The sequence below is a fragment of the Nicotiana attenuata genome, unplaced genomic scaffold (genome assembly GCF_001879085.1).
Source record: "Nicotiana attenuata strain UT unplaced genomic scaffold, NIATTr2, whole genome shotgun sequence".
NCBI lineage: Eukaryota > Viridiplantae > Streptophyta > Magnoliopsida > Solanales > Solanaceae > Nicotiana > Nicotiana attenuata.
The window spans coordinates 230889-251199 of NW_017670472.1; the positions used below are offsets into that span (position 1 = coordinate 230889).

Sequence of the window (20311 nt, forward strand, 5' to 3'; positions counted from 1 at the left end):
CCAAATCACCTCCGAATGACCTGAAATTTTACACACACATCCCAAATCACACAACGAAGCTACAAAAACTCTCGGAATTCCATTCCGACCCTCGGATCAAAATCTCACCTATCAACCGAAATTCGCCAAAATACTAACTTCGCCAATTCAAGCCTAATTCTACACCGGGCCTCCAAAACCACTTTCGATCACACTCCTAAGTCACAAATCATCCCCCGAAGCTAACCGAATCATCGGAAATCACATTCGAGCCCTCTAACGCATAAGTTAACATCCGGTTGACTTTTCCAAACTAAGCCTTCCTTAAAGAGACTAAGTGTCTCATTTTTACCAAATTCACTCCAGACTCAACCCACTCAACTCAACCATATAAGACACGGATAATGAAGCGTAAAGAAGCAGGAATGGGGAAAATGGGGCGGTAACTCATGAGACGACGGGTCGGGTCGTCACAAGGGATATTAGGAGCACCTCCCTTCTTGGTTCCCTCATCGTGCGATTCGATTCCTTTGAGGCTTATGCCTTTGCTTCCTTCCCAATCGATCTTATGCGATGCGAAGTGCTTATTATAAATCAGGAATTGAGAAATTTCAAAGGTACTACAGAGGTGGTGCGGGATGCTTCTCCCTGCGTAGTTGATTTGACTATTGTCGTCGCCTTGTGGAAGGATATTCTGTCGTTTCAGCTTAGTAGTCGTACTTCTGATAGCTCTGAGGCTAGGCACAAGTTGCCATGGTTCTTATGAACGGTTATCGCGCAGTATTGATGTGATTGTAGGATGCTTGTCTGCGTGTCGGGGCAGTAAATGACTTGAAGAGAGGTTTACTGAGTGCATGATTTGGAGATTCGGTATTTTATTCCCGGCGGGGGAAAGGCAATCGGGCTAAGAATGTTCAGATTTGGGTTAATGGAGTAACGAGGCTTGGTATTTGCGAGCGTGGTAGAATTTTCATTTGTGATGAGGTGTCGTTATCCTTGTTGAATGTACTATGTTCACTGGTGTTATGACCTTCTACAATTCGCCCTGGGGGCAGGATATTGTAAGATAGTATTGGAGATGTGGTTGTCTGAGATCGCGGGGTGTGGTGGTTCAGGATTGAATGTGTATTTCTGATGCTGACGGCTCGAGAAAGACGATCTTCGAAAAGGTTTAAAAGTTAGTAGCGTTCTATTGATTCAAGTGCTACTGAGATAGGTTTTGATCCAAGGCATCAGCTGAGCATCCGAGGATGAGGAAGGACATGTGGAAAATGTTAGGTGTCACACCTCCTTTTTACACACCACCCCGAGGGATAGTGTATAAGGGAGTTTTTCCATTTTAAGTGACATTATTCGAAATGAGATTATTTATTTGTCAGAGTCGCCACTTGGGATAGTTTATTTTCTGGTGTCCCAAGTCACCGGTTTATTTTAAATCCCAAATCGAGGAAAATTCGACTTTCCTTTTGAAGTCTGCGAACCAGAAATTGTGAATAAGGAATTCTGTTAACCCGAGGGAAGGTGTTAGGCACCCCCGGATTCCATGGTTCTAGCACGGTCGCTTAAACTACTATAATTGGCCTATTATCTGATTTTAACACATGTTTTAACCTATGATGCCATTTTAAACTATTCACCCCTTTTAATTAATTTTAAAGAAGATTTAATGTCGCTTAAAACATGTCTTTGGATCGCGTCACATGAAATGCACCCGCAATCCGAAACATATTTTATTCAACGTTGTGAGATTTAGAGTTGGGTCACATGAAATGCACACCCGAGTTAGGAAGGTAATATTATTAAAATAACGCGCCTAAAGCAACTACGCGTTTTTAACTTTGCGAGGGCCTGGAAATTTGCTAAATGGCACGCCTCGAATTCTAAGGATTTTAAAATAATTAAGTGAGGACCACGCATTTGAGATTTTATTTGGCGCGGCGCACCTCAATTATTTCACAGGGTTTTATTATTCGGAGTTATTATAATCGGGTCACATGAAATGCAACAATCTGAGTTTAAGTCCACAAAAGACACTCACTTACGCTAATTCAATTCACCCATTGCTAAGGACCCAACATAATTGAATTCCTTTATCCCACATACTTTAAAAAATAACCAAGCAAATACCCTTAAAGCAACAATTTGATTTTAACCTCGTGTCAGATAACCCACAAGGAAATTTTTAATTAAAGAACTCCATATGCGATCAAAGATTTTCCTCTACATAGGAAGGAATGTAGGAATAATATGTATGACTTCACTCCAACTATGCAGACAATTCATTTGAGTGTCAGTTCTTTAAATCGAAATCAAAGCAGTAACACGTATTGCCAGAAATGCACCAAAGCAACAAAATTGTACAAAACACTAAGTCAAAAGTAATTATATTAAATGCAAGAAATGAACCTTAAACTTTGATTTGAAATTTTTACAGCTCCGCAATCCGAAATTGAACCAGGCCACAGACAGAAAAAAAAACTTGATTGAAGCTTAACAAACTCGAACCCAAACCTACCGACGGACCTCTTCGACTTAACCCGTAAATCCCAAATGAAACAGCCACGAGAAAAAATCCGGGTATTCGAACCTTGAAGTTTGCAAGGGATTGAATTTGTTGGGTCTGTATTCACCGTTGAGGTGGGAAGGTGATAGTACAGTGGCTAATTTGCTTCAGTGTTGGACAAAAGCTACAAGAATAATGAAACTTCCAACTATACTACGACTAAATCTTGAAAAGGAAAAATACGTTCTCTGGTGAGTCAAAGACCATGAATAAATTCGCTGATGGTTTTTCTTTTTGGGGAGTTGCTGCTATCTCGAGGAATTAGGGGCGTAAGTCTCTCAAATGGAGAAGAATGGCAGATCATCTATAGTGTTTTTAGGTGTGTCTTTATTTAGGTATTAGGTACTATTATATAGGGGTAGGGATTAGGTTAGGAGTATGGGCCTAGGAATTATGGGCTTGGGAATTATGGGCTAGGTTCAAAATTAGGCCTAAAAATGGGTTGCTCGAGCCCAAGTTTTATTCTTTGTTTTCGGTGAACAAGACTAAAATACTACCTTATTTATTAATTAATTTTACTTAAATAAAATAACTATTAAAATAAACTTTTTTTTGGTATTTTTCAAGATTAAAAATGACTACAAAACATTAATGGAACAATTTTTTTGTAATTTTCATTTTTCTTGTAATAAAATAAGGTAAAAGAGTCAAAATTAATTAAAATAGCTATATTAGGCCTAAATTAAATATTTACGTGCTAAAATATGAAAAATCTTGGGGAGGGTCAAAAATCACATGTCTACATTAGGCGGTGGTTAAATTTCTAGAAGGCCAAGTGTAAGAAGCGGAAGTCGAATAGTTGCTTAAAGAAGAGGGTTTGGCCAAAGTGGGAGAGTGGCAGAGCAGCACGTGGATTCAGTGGCAGGATAACTTCACCCTTGAGGAAAGTTTGGAGTGATTTGGAAATTCTTAGTGGGCGGCGATTGGGTCCACGAGCTTAATTTGAAATATTGGCTAGCATAATGGCGGGAGATTTGATATGACGGAAAGGAACTACTCGATATGAAGAAGGATACTACATAACTTGGAATTGGAAGATATTGTTGCGCATTTAGTTAATATCCACGAGGAGTGAATGGACTTGTGTAGCTGGTGGATGAGCACGGGCTCAGGATGGGTTGTTGATGTCGTAGTAATTGTACCCCGTGCAGCAACGTTGGAAGATGTCAGCGCATAGTCTCCATATTTGGGGATGTCTCCTATGAGCAGATCAGCGGTCGCATGGTTGGCAAGCTTCGGCCAAGGATTCTATTAACTATCCGGTAAGAAGTCTAATATGTGAATGTTGCTAGAGATTCAGAGTGTTCATGAAATGCCAAAGGAAGGATTTTAAAGAATCTGGCGGTTTAATTACGCAAGGTGGGTTCCAAAGTTGTACAATTGTGGCTTCAAGCTAAGTGGGAGAGTCCCATCGCCTACGGTTGGATTGCCTGGTCGCCTAATTGTGAGATTTTAGTTATCGGCATATTGATGGGTTAGCGCGACTAAGGAAAGAGAACATCTGTAGTGATTTGAGCAAAGGAATTGAAGAATGTGCTCTATAATTGGCATCATCGATTCATGTTCAGGCTTTGAGAAGACTCGGGAATTATGCTTCACCTAAAAGTGAGTTGCAAGGAAGGTGATTAGGCCGGGCGTTCCTTTGAGAGGGTGGTCATGTACTAGCGGGGCCTCGCAGTTGATTATATCCGGGACCGTGTCAGAGTGGGTGACTCTCAATAACAGTCCTAGTGAATTCAAAGGTCAAAAATGCGGTGCCTAAAGGTTTAAGCCCGCAGTATGGTTGAGAATCAAGCTTTTGTAGCAGCTTATGGTAAGAGGCTCAGAATGTTCTATGATGTTTTGACTTGCAGTGTAGCATTGGGAGAAAAAGGGGAGAAAAAGACTTTGGACTTGTAAAGGAATTATCAGAACGGGTGCATCAGTTGAAGATGCAAATGTGTGTGCACTGAGTGTATGAAACGATTCATAGGTTTGGAGACAGGGTGGTCTCGTGGAATGGGGTCTCTCAAGGTGAGTGCGGATTCAGGTTGGTGATGTAAGGAATGGAGCTATTATTATCTCCAAGGCAAGTTAAGGAGGAATTAGAAGGGGATAGATTGGTTATCCATGGTTGAATTGGCATAGTGATGGCGGTGCGTGCGAGGCTCGACGGCCGCTGTAATTGATATTGTTTAGAAGTATTTAAGTATTATGGCATGTTATGTGTGGGGGAATCCCGGAATGGGTTGTGGTGGTTTAGGCCACTACTTGCGGATTTGAATATTCTACGGTTATGAGAATTCACTCGTGTGTTGCTATGGTTCTCTTGGAATGAGTTAAGTAAAAAGTTTCCATGTGAGGAAGTGTTTACCATGTTAGTGGTTCGGGAGTTGTGATAAAATTCTTGTACTATCGCATGCTGGCTTGTTAGGTGCAGTGAGCGGTATGAAATTTAAAAGTGAGGATCAAGGTTGCGGTTTGGTGTGGCCAGGATGTCACGAGCATGGATGAGCATGAAAGGGATTTGAATGATTAGAGTAAGCTGGAATTTTCTTCAGCGTCACCTGAGATCGGTGTTTTGTGAAAGAGGCTTTGCATCCTGGTTATGGATTCTTGATCGTTTTTCAGCGTTAGTGCGGCCGGTGGTATGGATGTGCAGACTTGTTATCTATTATGGAAGGTCGTGGGAGCGTGCCCCACGGGAAGATTGTATAAGTGTGGCATGTAGTCACTTGATTGATTGAAGAATGAAACCAAGTATGAAGATTGTGGTGATATCGTTAATTTGAGAATTTATGGCTGGAGGGAACTCGGTTTAATTGGTTGTGGACTGTGGAGGACTACTTCGGTTAGGATCCCTGTTCTTGTGTGTTATGGGAAAAAGGGGTTATTATGGACCCAGAAAAGATTATTGGCCTAGTTCGGTACGATCAAAATCGGATTGAGGTCTGTGGATGGATTTAAATATAAATACGGGCTCTATATAAGGCCGGATGTATTCTTTTCAGCATAGCTCTCCTTATGGAGGAGTATTCGGACGTTGGATGTTAATTCGTCGTCGGCTATTTCATGTAATGCTATATTGTGCCCTGTGAGTTGTGGACGGTTCGATACTTTTCTTATGAGTTGAGGTTCCGCGTAGCGATGGTGTTATGTGAGCAGGATGGCTCTTGAGATTCAGATCATATATCGCACTTCAGTTGTGCTTGAGTTTTTTAGCTTATGGCGCTATCTATCTCCCCAGGGATGGTATTATGCACTTAGCGTGCTTGTGGCCGATATTCGGTATTTTGTAGTAATGAGCGATTTTGCTCGAGGTGTATCTTCTTATGTGAATTTTATGTGTGGATCGGGTGGCACGCCGCCACGGGTATATTGTTTGGATCGGGTTGCATGCCGCGACAGTGTGATTTTGAGTACAGTTCCCTATATCTATTTTTGTGTGTTTTGTTTCCCATTTTCTGAGGAAAGTTCATATTAGTTGCGTGAGTTGAGTAGTCCCTTTCAGAGTTCGTTTTCCTTATGTATCAGTTCGAGCTTGTGGCCTATTGGCACGTTGTGGCATCATATAGGACTTTTGATCATGACCGAGGTGGCTTATTGCCTGAGCAGTTCGTACTGGATGAGACGAGATTATTGGATCTAGGATCAGTGCATTCAGATATATGAAGTATATTAAAGAACAAAGATCATTATTTGGTTCAGAATGAGGTAATGGCTCTTGTCAGAAGTATAGACTCAATGATTGGTTGACTCGGCAGTTGGTTATGAATTTCTACACATTTTTTCCGTCGTGGCAGTATTGCGAGAGTTGGAACAAGACTTATATATATCATGAGGTGCATTGTGAGCATCAGATTCGGGGAATGTCGGTTATCATGATCAGAGAATATTATAATGGTCCTGTGAATGATGTGGTTCATGGTGAGAATTCAGCAAAGGCATGCAGTCATGTTCTGATACCTCGTATAGTGATTGATATGGTGTTCACATATTGGAAGCAGGCCTGGCAGAGAATTCTGGATGTTGGAATTGGGATCTAAGCTTATTTGCTTGAATAAAAGGGAATATCTTCAGAATTGATCGAGCTAATGTGCTCCACTAGGTTGTAGTAGCACGGGTAGATGCACGAGGTGTTAAACAGTGATTTCGGACAACTCCAGCGCAGTTCCTAGCACGTTCATATGTTTAAGTGGGAGAGAATGTAACGACCCGACCGATCGTTTTGAGCTCTAGCGCGTCATTCAGCAGTTTGAGGTCATGAGCAGCTTCGCTTTAGGTATTATAACTTGTACGCGTGGTCGGAATTGAATTCCGGGAAGTCCGGAGTTGATTTGGAGAGAGAATTCTCATTTCGGAAGCTTTAAGTTGAAAGAATTGACTAAGATTGGATTTTTGAGTAAACGGCCTCGGAATCGGAATTCCAAGGTTCCAGCAGGTTTGTATGATGATTTCGGACCTGGGCTTATGTCCGGGTCGGGTTTTGGAAGACCCGGGAATGTTTCGGCACCTATTGTGGAAGTTAGCATATTTGGAAGAATTTCCTAAGTTTGGGTTGAAGTGCATTTCAGTGTTATCGAAGTCCGTTTGGGATTCCGAGTCCGGGAATAGCTTCGTGTGGTGATTCTGGTATTGGGAGTGCGATCGGAAGTGAATTCGGAGGTCCGTGGGTCATTTTGGAGTCATTTGGCTAAAGATAGAAATTTCAAGGTTTTTGAGAAGTTTGACCGAGAGTTGACTTTTTGATAACGGGGTCGGATTCTGATTCCGGAAGTTGGATTAGGTCCGTAATGTCGAATATGACTTGTGTGCGAAATTTGAGGTTAATCGGATGTGATTTGATAGGTTTAAGCATCGAAAGTAAAAGTTTGAAATTTTAAAATTCATTAATCTTGAATTGGAGTGTGATTTATGGTTTTAGCGTTATTTGTCGTGATTTGAGGCTTCGAGCAGGTCCGTGTGATGTTATGGGACTAAGTGGTGTGATTGGACGGGGTCTCGGGGGCCTCGAGTGAGTTTCGAACGTGCGGGAGGAGCTGAAAACACACCAGATTTTCTGGTGTTCTTGGCACCAGTTGCAGGTCTCGCAAATGTGAGAAAAATGATCGCAAATGCGAACCTCGCATTTGCGATGAAAGCTTCGCAATTGCGAAGAAGCCTAGCCTGGGCTTGTATCGCATTTACGATAAAGGTAGTCGCATTTGCGAGCCTGACAGGGTTCGCATTTGCGAGTTCTTGGTCGCATTTGCGACCTAGGCAGTAGAAGCCCAGGGTTCGCATTTGCGATATTTTGGTCGCATTTGCGACCTTGGCTGGGGAGGCCCATGTTCGCATTTGCGACCGTCGCATTTGCGACCGTCGCATTTGCGACCGTCGCATTTGCGAACCAGGTGTCGCAAATGCGACATCTGAGGCCTATGCACAGCTATTAATTTCGAGACTTAGACCATTTAGCTCATTTCCTTTCATCTCTTGGACGATTTTGGAGCTTTTGGAAGAGGGTTCTCGCCTAGCACTTTGAGGTAAGTAACTTCTACACAACATGAGTTAAATACATAGATTATGGGTAGATTAACATGTGAAAATTAGAGAAAATCAAGGGTTTAGATGAAAAACCTAGAGTTTGATAAAAACAAGATTAAACCACGAAATTCGTTGTGGAATGGAGTAAAAATCATATATTCTTGATCCTTAGGTTATGGGTAACAACTTTCTTCAAAAATTTCCGGAATCCGGGCACGTGGGCCCGGGGATGAATTTTAGGAACCTTGCATTTAGGGTTTGGAAATTGATTTAATAATTAGAATATGAACTTTTGAGCATGTATTGACTAGTTCTCACCCCATTTAAATAGTTTTGGATCGTTCATCTCCAATTTGGAGGTTTAAGCGCGTTCTTGAATTGGGATACAGGCTTCGGAGCGAGGTGAGTCTCCTTTCTAACCTTGTAAGAGGGAATTGTCCCCATAGGTGAATTAATTGAATATGTGTTGCTATTTGTGGGGGCTACGTACGCACGAGGTGACGAGAGTCCGTACGTAGCTACTATTATGCTTAAGTCCGAGTAGTCTAGGACCCAAAAGCATGCTTTACTTGCAATATTTGAAATCTCGTTGTCAATTTAAAAGTGCTTAAAACATATTGAATATGTAAATGAATATCTAAAAGACTAGTCATTGTTTCTTTGATTTTTAAAAGTGAAATTTGCCTTTTTCTTGGATAATTTCTCCTTGATGAACTCTTGATTGATTGTTTGAATGTATTTATATATTGTGGAGCGGGCCGAACGCGTCGGTAGATTAAATAGATGCATCTATGGTTCGTACCATTCGACCCTCTAGCAGTGCATAGTTAAATATTGTTGGATCTGGTCGTACGACCTCGGCATGATTTGCGCATGCTTGTATTGCTTTTCTTGAAATTTATTGAAGTGATATTGTTTCTTCCCGGTTTGAGAATGAATGTATAAATGATGAAAAGGAATTTGGGAATTCCCTATAAAAGAAAGAATTGTTTACTTGCTTTATTCTATTGAATTACAATCATGTTTATAAAATTCCTCGATTTATCATATTATTGATGTATCATTATTGGACCCCTAGTAAGTGTTGAAGTCGACCTCTCGTCTCTACTTCTTCGAGATTAGACGGGATACTTACTGAGTACACGTTGTTTTCGTACTCGTGCTACATTTGCTGTGCATTTTTGTTGCACAGGTACATGTATTTCTAGTGGCTTACTGAGGGTAGCAGCATGGATGATACGGAGACTAGGGGAGCTGCATTTCTCGAGGCGACCCGCTGCCAGTATAGTCTCTTTCAGCATATTGTATTTACTTTTGTCCAATTTGTATTCCAAACAGTTATTGTACTTTATTCGATTCTCTTAGTAATTGCTCATGCACTTGTGACACCGGGTTCTAGGATGTCTATGGGATTATTCAGTGTTTTGAAATTGTTAAAGATATTATTATTATTTATTCAGTGGAACTTATTCTTTATTGCTTAATATATAAAAAAAGTAAATTCATAAATATCTAAAACAAGAAGTTACTAGTTATGTAGTGTTGGCTTGCCTGACAATGGTGTCCGGCGCCATCACGACCCTTAGTGAATTTTGGGTCGTGACACCTAATTCCCTTCCAAATTTTATGATTTAGGTGTAAAAATCCATGAAAAATCAAGATATAATATTAAAATCAAGTAAAAATCACTTACCCAATAGCCTTATGTGAAAATCTCCTAAAAATATCGCTCATCACCAAGCTTAGGGCTCAAAATACGAGAAAATGGGTCTAAGTCCCGAAATATTCAAGTAATAACTAGCTACAGATGTTGCATTTGCAACCAGAGGATCGCAAATGCGACACTGAGCTTGCAAATCCGAACCTAGACCGCACCCAGTAAATGTCGCGAATGCGACCCCCAACTTCGCAATTGCGAAACTTCCAGCCTACTACCAAATGTCGCAAAGGTGACGAAATCCCTCGTAAATGTTAGCCCCCCCCCCCCCCCCAAACCATGGCAGCCAACAGTCGCAAATGCGATAAGGAGTCTGCAATTGTGATCCTTTGCAATTGCAAGCAGTCCCTCGGAAATGCAAGGTCTGCAGCACCATCAAAACTAATGCTCACCAATCTACTACGAAATAAATCTGAAACTCACCCGAGCCCCTCGGGATCCATAGCAAACATCCACACAAGTACATAAACCTTATACAAACTCATTCTCAAGCTCGGAACATCAAAATAATATACAAAACCACTAATAGAACATCAAAATGCATCATGCAAGCTGTGAAACTCAAGAACTTTAATATTCATAACCAAGCATATGATTCCTACCAAACCAACTCGGAACGCGACAAAACTTTATATACAAGTTTCAAATGACATAACGGACATATTCCAAGCCTCGAAATAATAATTCGAACCCGATAGCCACAACGTCAACCCATGGTCGAACTTATGAAATTTTAAAACTTTCAAATTGCCAACTTTTGGTAAAAAGAGCCAAACAATTAATCCTAAGAACCTCCTAATCTAAATACGGGCATATACCTAAGTTCAAAAGTACTATACGAACATGTTGGAACCATGAAAACATGAATCCGAGGTCGTTAACATAAAAGTCAAAAATTGGTCGACTCTTATAACTTAAGCTTCCAACAATGGAACTAAGTGTTCCAAATAACTCCAAAACTTTCCTGGAATCAAATTAACCATCTCCGCAAGTCACAAAATAACAAATAAGCACACAAGAAGAATTAAATGGGAAAATAGGGCGGAAATACATAAACGACCGACCAGATTATTACAGTATGATAGTGAAAGAGATATATGAAACGAGGCCATGGGTTCGATAAATTGAATACAGATACTAAGGCCATGAATTCCGTGATATGATTGCAATGGTTTTAAGGAGGCAATTTTGTAACCAAAATTATTCTGGGGATTATCAATAGATGACTGTAAGAGTATTAAGACGTACAAGTTTGATGGCTAGAAACTACAAGTGGCGATGTGGATATAGCATGCCCATTTGATAGGGGTTACGGCAGATCACAAGAGTTGTAAGATATTAATTCAAATTAGCTAAACTAAAAGAAATCAAGATGACAAAAAGATGACCTTAATCATGTAAACCAGTCAACAATATGCCAACTCAACCATATAAATATCTCGCCCCAATTTGTCCAACTCTTCAAGACGCTAAACTTTAAAAAAATCACAATAACACATCATAAAACTTCACCCAAGGAGTCTTGAATTGTTATTAGTAAACTACACATTACTCTTAAATCTTGGAATAAAGGTTTGGAGGATTAGACCCTAAATAAAACATCCCTGTTGGAAGATCTTCTGGTGGTAGCAAAACCAGTCTTACTCCGATCTCGGCAGCGCATTCTGCTGTGTACTTGCCCTTGCCACCAGTCATAGCAGTCTGTGTAAATCCAGGGCAATAACAATTAACACTTATTCCCTTTCCTGTATAATCCCTGGCCAAGACCTTAGTGTATGCATTCAATGCAAGCTTTGATACAGCATAGTCTGTCCATAACTCTGGCCAACCTTTCGTTTCCCATGTCCCATTTTTTACATCTTCTAGAAATAAGTTCACCATTTCTTCGATCTGTGTCTCTGATAGGTTTTTCTCATCCAATAGAATCATTCTTAGTTTGTCATTTCTGAGCTTCTGCAATATGAAAGAAATAATGGTATGAACATTAATCATAACCTATTTATTTTATTTAATATTTACATGCAATCTGAAAGAAAATCTTAGAATAAAAAAATAAAAAGAAACACTCGTCAAACTCTTTTATTTGTTAATAGTAATGTGGTAAAAATTCATCAAAATATTATTAAATTTGTATTTTAATTTTTTAAAATTGTTTTTCCAACGGAACTCGGTCGGAAATATTTAATTATAACTTATTCAGGTTGGTAAATTAAATATATATAATTTTTGTTATATTACAAACCAATTGCCTTGGGAGGGAAATCAAATTTTAATAAAAAATTATTTTTGTAGATTATATACAAGTATGACCAGGTCTTGGTCAAATATTGACCAATTTCCAATCGAAATCGGTCAGAATTTTTATTTTTTTGCTGTGGGGCCACTATTTCTGTTGTCAGCAATATTTTCGTTGATTTTTGCGACCAATTTACTAAATTTCTGACCGATTTCGATCGATTTTTTTTTGACCGACTTCGATCGGAATGCTTTGGATGAACTATGCCAGTTTTCTAGTGGTGCATGTCACTGTTTACATTGTGAGAACACATGTCTGCATTCTACTACCATAAAGTTCCTCAACATATTTTGGTTTCTTTTTTAAGTGAAACACATGTCCATAATGGCTTGAATTGTGACAAAGCACTTAGCTAATAAAAGAGCAATATTGGTTAATTTACTTTCGCACACTATCTTTCTTGCCAATATATATGCCATGAAATTTCATGATGATATAATCAACCAGCAATTCTATTCGTTCAATTGTAATGAAATATATAACTCAATAATTATGTCGTCATTTATGTACTAGCCAATAATATGAGTCAAGAAAGAAATAAGGATTCATACCGGTGACCCCAAATTTAATTGAGAAAATCCAAAATCATGAAGTACTTTTACTTATTTATACAGAATATTCCACAGCAAGCCTTTATTTTCTAGGAGGAAAAAGAGAACACGCGGTGAAACTTGTCAAGCTAAGTAGCCATAACTTTCATATGCTTCGATAATGTAGCCTAAGCCCTTGCTTAATGACATTACATAAAATACATTATTTGAGTTAATTTTTTTCTAAATTTTTAACAATCAACACAAAGAGTCGTGATACTTGACAACAAAGGCTTCTATTCTTGCATAAAGAAGTTTGATTGTGATAACAGTGGTACATATGACTTAGGAATTAGAAACATGACAGTTAACATTATTGTTCATTTAGGAACACTTTTAGCTAATGAATTTTAAGTAATAATAAAAATCTCATAACTCTCCAAACCTAGATTGCACTATTCAATTCATGGGCTCTATGTAATATGACTAAGATGCATGTCCATCACTTTAGAGTTGTTACCTGTTTTTATCAAGTTGTTTTGTTCAACTGAAATATTATGTGAATTTTAAATGAGAATAAAACCAAAAGAAGAGTCACTTTAGAGTGGTACCTGTTGTTATCAGAGAGAGATTTAATATTTTCTTGTCGAGATCAAGAGTGAGAAACGAACATATATGAGATATCAAATATGTTCGACGAAACCAAAAGAGTGCAAAATTTAGTATATGCAATTATCCAGATGGTATTTTCAGTAGTTCTACCTTCTTTATAACTTTTGTACGAACTACCTCATCAGGAAATGCTAGTTGATTTATAACTTAAGGAATTCATAATGTTGGGCACGTGCCTCATCTAGTATAGATACACACATAACACTGATTTTATTTATTTATTTATTGGCGAATTAGGAAAAAGAGAGAGGTTTTGATAAAATTACTTACACTAAGAAGCCCGAGTCTGGAGCTAACATTAAGAATTCGAGCGACAGTGGAAGAACAACGAAACATGGGCCAGAGCTCTTCCATGAGTCGCTTGGGTCCATAAAAATTTGTAGATATTACCGTTTCTGCATGTTTCACTGAGTTCTCGTGAATATCGTTAAATGATACAGCTGCATTATTTACCTGAAATAAATAGTATTTAACACTATATCAAAAGCTAATATATATCAACTGGAAACTTCAACAAGATATATCATATTTATCTAAGTGAGATTGTTTATTCTTCTGTTCATCGATAATTTTCGAAGTAGTAAAATGAAAAAAATATTAGTTATTTAACTAACATTAGCTTATTCTCTAGGTTATATTGGTGCATGTGACATTTCACTTTCAGAAGCAAGGATTTATTAATGTCCATATTCTACATCATTCACCCTATGAGATGGAAGCATGTATGAAAAGGAAAAAAAAAGAAAAAAAAAAAAAAGAGAGAAAGTAAATAAAAGAAAAGGGAAAACCAAATATATCTATCATCTGCATGCGCCCCGCACTCACATTAATATAAATGTCCACCATGTGCGGATTCAAGTCTTACAAATCTAACCATGTGCCTAGTGGGCTGGGTTAATTCATTCGCATCTCCATATGACTAATAAATTATGAAAGAAAAGAACATTTCTTCACAAATATCTATAAATATTTATTATATATTATAGTCAACAAATATGGGCGGCCCTTCCATAAATCAAGTAAAGCAACTGCTTAGGCCCTATATTTGCGGGGGCCACATTTTTTGTTACCCTTAATAGGCTATGTATAAGTTTAAAAAAAGGTTTTGTGAAGTGAAAAAGTTTTTTCTTTCATTAAGAGATATAGAGAAGAAAGATTTGCAACTGCAATGATTTCTGCCAAGAAAATTACACTTGAAACGAATATCGAACCCGAATTTCGTAAGAAACGTGTGATATATAGGAAGTAACAATTTGATGAGAATGTTGATAATAAAATCTCAAAATCTTTCGAAGAGTTCTTTGGAGTTGATTACTTTATAGATAGTAGACAAGGCTATTTTTTTCACTTCAAAATAGATTAAACAATTCGAAACATATGAAGATATTTTTAGTTTTCTATTTAGCGGTTAAAATTACGATCACTAGATGATGAAAATTTGAAAAAAAAAATCCTTAATCTTGGATGTTCCTTAAAGCGTAATAATCAATTCGAAATTGATAGTTTAGATTTATTTTCGGTATTAAAAGTATTAAGAAAAATAGTACAATTAGAAGATAACAGTTTAATTGATACACTCGGTCAAATAAAAAGATTTAATTATTTTTTCAATGCCTATATTGCTTATGGAATAATGCTAATAACTCATGTTACTGTCGCTTCAGCAGAAAGAAGTTTTCAAAATTAAAATTGATAAAATCTTACCTAAGGTCAACAATGCCTCAAGAAAGGTTAAATGGATTAGCTATATGGTCGTTAAGAAAGACTTATTAGGATAGGAAAATTATTAATATCTTTGTATCTACAAAACGCTAGAAAAATAGATTTCAAATAAATAAACAATTTTTAAAAAAGAATTAAGGCCCCTCAAAAAGTTTGGCTTTAGGCCACAAAACTCGTCGGGCCGCCCCTGTCAACAAATAGCGGCAGTTATCATTATTTACTCCCTTTTTAATCTTGAATATTTGGCCAAAATTTTGCTAACATTATGAATTTATATAAACGATAACTAATGACATTTATCAAGTTCATTAAACTTATGAATCCCAAATTTCATGTGTAACAAAACAGATACTATATAGGTATTTCAACAAAAATTTAGTTGGATAAAATTCATATACTCACTGGGCCACAGCCTGTCTCGGTTTCTTTTCCTTAAAACTGATGGTGATATGTTATTGAGTTTGAGTACTCTGACTCTGACCAAAGAAGATTTTTAGGCTTCTTTTGGATTTTCTTTTGGGTGTGATTCTGAAACAACTGCTTTGAAATAAAATAACCATCAAGTTAAGTTGTAGTATATGAATTTAATATTTTTTTTTTTTTTTTTGGAAGATCAGTCATGAACTTGGTTTCTTAGAATTAGTATAAATTTTTTACTTTCGTTTTTCATTTCCTAAAAAATAAACAATTTAATTTCACATTATTTATACTAACTACGTACATATTAGTTCTTATTCTTCTCTCATTTCATTTTAATTATATGCCACTCCTTTTTATAAGTTCAATAAAAAAAATTGACATATTTGTATATTTGAAAATTTTCGATTTTAACATTCCGTGTTTGCCATGATTGATGTATAGTGTATTCTAATAGCAATTTATATGCCAAGGAAAAAGACAATATGACAGCAATGATATTTAACTACTTAAAACTAATGTGAAATATAAAAAGAAAAAAGAAAAATTAGAATACAGATAAAATAAAGAAGTTTTAAAAGCTTACCAATATATCTAAGCCAGTGAAATTGTTGGCAAACCATGAAGCAAATGTTTTAATGGAGGAAGTATCTGACACATCAAGCTGGTGATAATAGATAGATAGGCCTAATTTCTTTAAGGACTCAACTGCCTCCATTCCTCTTGCATTGTCTCTTGCAGTTAAAACCACTGTTAATCCCAATTCTGCCATTCTTTTTACTAAGGCAAAACCTATGCCTTTGTTTGCTCCTGTCACTATTGCCACTGTCTCTTTCGACCACCACCTACATTTTTCACAAACAAAACTCAATACATATATATTTCTTACATTCATATATTTACATATACAATGGAGAAGTCAGATTTTGAAATGTAATTATTTATGTGTAACGATAAATTAATTGGATTGGAGTAAATATTTGGAACAAGCAATGAATGTTTTTTACCTGGCTTTAAGAAGGGTGGAACATGAAGAAGACAGTTCTGATTGTCTTGATGCCATTGCAATGCAAGGAGGAGAAGAAGAAACAATAACTCTATATATATATATATATATAGGTGAGAGGGAGCATGCATAGATTCTTTATTTTATTTTAGTTTATTTATTTATTTTTTGAATTGCACACAGCGTGGTATGAGTAATCAAATACACGAGGATGATAAATATTTAAAAGTATGTAATCCTTGAAAGTTGCACTGTGGTCCAAATTCTTAGAGGTTAGGCAAATTAATGACTTCTAGACTACATGTGCATCACTGTTCACAGCATTCCCACGGTATTACTAAATGCACGAAAATAGAAAGTTTTCTACTCATGTCACAAATTAAAGCAGTCCAATTACATATAAAGCCATTCAACTTGACACCATTTTTCATTTTGGCACTTTATGTCTACCTTGTTTTATTTTGGCTTTTTAATCTATTTTTTATGTTTCACTTTAACACAAAAGTTGGAACCAGTGCAAAAAATATAGCGCGTGTGTATACACAAATCTGAGGTGTAATAAATATTCAATTAAATGTTGCCACCTGATTTTTCATCCATGTCAAACGGATCAATACTAAAATACTTGAATCCGACCATATTTGGGTAAAATTAAGTCCTTATTTACACAAGAAAATGACAACACTGAAAATGAAATCCAGGTGACCCGTTTTAGTATTGACCCGTTTGACATGGATGAAAAAACCCGGTGGCAACATTTAATTGGATATTTATTATACCTCAGATTGTATATATATACACGCGCGCTATATTTTTTGCACTGGTTTCAGCTTTTGTGTTAAAGTGGAACATAAGAAATAGAGTTGGAGAGTCAAAATGAAACATAAAAAATAGAGTTGGAAGGCCAAAATGGAACAAGATTGAGATAAAGTGTCAAAATGAAAAATGGTGTCAAGTTGAATGGGCCGTATTTGGCCATTAAAGTAACTGCTCCTTACATCATTTCCTGGGAAAGATACCCTCAATTATATTGTTTGGTCCAGTTAAATTATACATCATTTATTTCTCTTTTATGCTTTCAATTATTTTCTACTCCTTTTTAGCTATATATTGTCATGATCAACTCTTCTGTCAAATCAACTGATAACAGTTTGTCTTATATACTCTAAGTAAGCCCCTTTTGAGGTTTTGAAGGTGATTACAAAGTTGGTTATAATACAATAACTTGTAACAGAATTTGTCTTAAGAGTAAAGTCGTTTTCACATGCCATACTAGCTAAACGGAATTTACGCGTGTGAAACCAGTGATGCTTAAAATAAATGTTTAAGTGGTGGATGAAAGTTAGTTTAACAAAGAAACATTAGATCAAAGTAATTAGGAGTTTAAACTGAATAATTTAAATTCTTGAAAGTCCTAAATAGAGAGATTGTGACGATCTAATAGGTCGTTTTGAATACTAGCCTTAATTTAAATGGTTCGAGACCTCCCCAGCTTCATTTGATGTTAATTGCGTACGTGATAAGTGTGGATTTTAACCATTTATTAGCACCTTCTTGTTTTAGTTTTAGTCCAAAAGTAGTGATTTTGTTTCCAAATCTAATAAAAGTATGTGTGAATTGCATGCATGTTAGAGGATTGGAGCTTAATGAAGAAATCTAACTCAAAAAGGAGTTTCCAGCTCAATAAAGAAGGTCCGCAGAAGTAATTCTGCGACCGCAGATGATTATACGGTCCACAGAAGATCCCTTGAAGCCTCATAAGAGTTTAGCAGAAGCACGGTCCACACACCAAATTATGCGACCGCAAAAGTTGGTCACACTGATAAAGTTTGATATGTCCAGAGAAGGTGCAGAAGACCAAGTGTGAAGCCTCTTGAAATTGCGGTTCGCAACCAAATTGTGCGGTTGCAGAAGTTGAAGTGCAGCCGCAGAGACAATTGTGCGGCCGCAGATTTCCTCTTAATGCAAAAGCAGAATAAAAGTGGGGTCCGCACATGAAATTGTGCGGCTGCAGAACCTCTCAAAGGGAATTTTTGTCAGCGAAAATCTTGACACTATAAATAGACGAAAAATACTTTTTTAGGGAAACTTTTGTAATTCCTAGCATCTGTAGCAGTTATATTTTACCTTTTTGGGAAAGTTGTGATCAAAGTTGGAAAAGACCACTATTTTTATCTTTTAATTGTAGTTTATATCTTCAATTACTTTTTCTAGCAGTTGTAGCGGTTATATCTCTTAGGCATGCTCCTTATTTCTTTTTGTTATCTCGAATGTTTTGATGTTTTCCTCACGCAGCTTATAGGCATGATTACATTTTAAAGTCAGAAACTCACATCGTGCGGAGATACTTTACATTTCAATGCAATTACTCTCATCACGCGGAGATACATTCTACATTTCAATGCAACTACTCCCATCACGCAGAGATACATTCTACATTACAATTCAACTACTCCCATCGCGCGGAGATACTCCTAATGTGAAGAGACTTAATGCTCCTATAGTTGAAGAACGGTACACAGTCCGGCTAACAATCTAGTCAAATTCAACTATCCTGTCGTCCCAATCCCAAATAGCGGCTAACCAGCAGCCATCTTCATCATTCCTGCATCATTTACATCACATCTTAATATATCTGCATTATGATATATGGGTATGTGTGTATTTTGTTTTTGCAGGAACAGACATCGCGACGTGGAACTTCTTCTAAGAATCCAACCAAGCTACAATGCTATGAGGGACAACAAACTCATAAGCGGGCCAAGGCTCCGAACTCAAACTCAGAAACGATTAGTGGAACTCTAATTCTTCAAATCTTTCAAATCAAGCCGCATTCCAGAGCTATCATGTGTACCAAATCTTCTGTCTCCCAGTATCATCATAATATGATACTGGGGAAATTCCTGCGACCGTCGCCTCCTCCAAACCATCACTCCAGAACTACATGAGACCTAATCCTCATTAAGCCCGAGGTATGTGCAATTCAAAGCCAGAATTCTGCCCCAATTTTCCAAAATTCCCTTTAAAACCATCCATAATTTTTCATAACTCCTTCTCTAATTCTATAACCCATAATCTTCCTTAAAACCATATGCCATTTTTCCAATGTGTGCCTAAAGTCGGGATAAAATTGGCTAACTTTTTTGCCCGAAAACTCTTTCATCATCTCCGATCAAAGAGGGGCAGCTGTTGATGACCAATTTTGATCCTCCCTTTTATAATTAATTTACTTGCACTTAATGATTTTCTATAAGTATATTGAATATATTTTATATTAAATAAATACTTGTTTTTATATAAATTAAGTCATTAATGGTGTGAAAATTAATAATTTAGTATTATAATTAAAAATATATCACTCCTACTATTTCTAAAACTATTAAAACAACTTTCATATTCATTACATAGGTTTATAATTAATTTAACAAGGATATTTCTTAATTTTGGTAAAATATTTTCATATAAACTAAGTAATTAATGGTGTTAAAATTAATAATTTAGTATTATAATTAAAAATATATCACTCCTACTATTTCTAATACTATTAAAATAACTTTTACGTTCATTACATAGGTTTATAATTAATTTAATGGGGATATTTCTTAATTTTGGCAAAATAACCTACTATTTCAAAATAAATCCAAAATTAGTGTCAAAAATAGGAAATATTTTATTTAATAATTAACTAATTACAGTAATTAGTAGTGTATTTGATGATTTTAATTTCTATTATATTTTATTAAAATTATTTAAGTTTATTTAAATTAGTTATAAAGGGGTTAAAGACCAAAATGGCTACATTTGTAACTGTATAATTAAATATAAAATAGCTACTTTTTAAATCAAAACAGCCAAATACACAAGCCCAATTTCCCATCTGACCCGGTCCAACCCCCCCCCCCCC

The 20311-nt window shown here is 36.7% G+C and overlaps 1 protein-coding gene across 1 annotated transcript; it reads right to left on the reverse strand.

Annotated features, from left to right (window-relative positions):
* Positions 1-11131: 11131 nt before the first annotated feature.
* LOC109239914 ((+)-neomenthol dehydrogenase) lies at positions 11132-16485 on the reverse strand. The gene is made up of 4 exons (XM_019406511.1): positions 16409-16485; positions 15988-16246; positions 13533-13715; positions 11132-11717 (listed from the first exon to the last, which is right to left on the reverse strand). Exons 1-4 carry the CDS (start codon positions 16462-16464, stop codon positions 11319-11321), a joined length of 897 nt encoding a protein of 298 aa, XP_019262056.1. The 5' UTR covers positions 16465-16485; the 3' UTR covers positions 11132-11318.
* Positions 16486-20311: the final 3826 nt, after the last annotated feature.